General features: G+C 50.9%; 1 protein-coding gene across 1 annotated transcript in view; it reads left to right on the forward strand.

Annotated features, from left to right (window-relative positions):
- Positions 1-557: 557 nt before the first annotated feature.
- The window catches only part of LOC118333677 (diacylglycerol kinase theta-like), a gene marked incomplete in the record, with an annotated part of 28,240 nt that continues 27,322 nt past the window's right edge, over positions 558-1,475 (forward strand). Inside the window, 1 exon segment of the mRNA XM_035669425.1 lies at positions 558-809. Within this exon segment, the coding sequence (XP_035525318.1) occupies positions 584-809 (226 nt within the window).

Below are 1,475 nucleotides of genomic sequence, written 5' to 3' on the forward strand. Positions count from 1 at the left end.
ACCGCTGTCTCCGGGCGGAGGGACTCTGATCTCGGTGTGGTGGACGATCTCCACCGCGAGAAGACGACGTCGAAGAGGCTTTAAACCCGATTGTGACTGCCTCCCCGGAACACCCGCGGTTTGTTTTGGTAATGTGGATACACGATTAATATTTCAGGAGTTTAACATTTAGACAGTTTTTGAGGCGGGGAGCTTTTGGGAGACACGCCGGCCACAGCGCTCTCTCTGCCGGGCAGCACCGCTGGGTGGCACCGCTGGGTCCAGCCGGTGGGATGACTCTCTACCGGCGGTTAACGACGTCACATTTACAAGAAAACTAATCTCGTTTGGTTCACAAAGTCGTGAGCTGGTTGCCTGCTCTGTATTTCTGGACCTGGCTGAGGCTTCTGAAGCGGGGGAAGCTCCAGGACGCACACCGAGCAGGGCGCGCTGTCGCCGGGCTGAGCCGCTGAGTCCGGCCCGGTGGGATGTCTCCTCATTGGGGGTGGAATATTTTCTAGAGATCCAGGATTTGTCTGCACCAGAGGTGTAGTTATACCCAGTGTTGTCGCCCTCTCGTCGGTGTGTTTGTGTGTTGGAGGACATGGCGGACTCCGGCCGGGCAAGACCGGCGGACCCCGACCCCGCGGACAGCCGGGCAGAGAGCCCCATGGCTGTGAGGAAGAGGGCGCAGCAGTCTCCCGGTGTCCGGCCCAAGTACCAGAGCTCCGCACCGGGCCACTGCCTGAAGAAAGTCACCCTGACCAAACCCACCTACTGCCACAGCTGCAGCGACTTCATCTGGGGGCTCATCGGCTTCCTGTGTGAAGGTAAGACCACAATACACAGTATCTGGTGTTTTATTTATAATCTATAATCAATTATTGATGGTAAAGTCATGTTCTACATTAGTGCATTAACTGGTCCTCCCCCTGGGGTTCGAACCGCCAACCCTGCTGCTGCTGCCTGCTTCTGTAAAGTGTTTCTACTTCCAGTCAGGCTTTTACCTGCAGTTCTGATTAACATGGAGCAGGTCTCTGGGACTGGATCAGGATCAGGATCAGGATCAGGATCAGGATCAGGATCAGCTGTAGTTCTGTGTCATTGTACTCAAAGTCATTCAGCATCATCTGCTACCAGGAAGTCATCCGTCCTTTTCTGTTCTTCTGCTTCTCTTCCTTCCTCGTCCTTTCCTCCTGTTTCCTTCATTTACTTCCTGTTTCCTTTCTCTTTATTATTATATTATTATCTTTTTCTTTTCTTTTACTTTCCCAATCTTCTGTTTCTTTCCCTTTTCCTACATCCTTCCTTTTTATTTCCTTCCTGTCCTCTTTTCTTTCCTGTTCCTCTTTGTCCTGTTTTTTGTTTATTTTCTTGTTCTTGTTTTGTTGTTTCCTTTCCTTCAGTTTCTTTTAGTTTCTTTCCCACTGAGCCTCGACTTAATCATGAATTCAACAGGCGAACTGAAGCAGCTCCAAGACACACACACACACACA

Source organism: Morone saxatilis, unplaced genomic scaffold (genome assembly GCF_004916995.1).
Source record: "Morone saxatilis isolate NCDOM2014 unplaced genomic scaffold, NCSU_SB_2.0 Contig22, whole genome shotgun sequence".
Taxonomy (NCBI): domain Eukaryota; kingdom Metazoa; phylum Chordata; class Actinopteri; family Moronidae; genus Morone; species Morone saxatilis.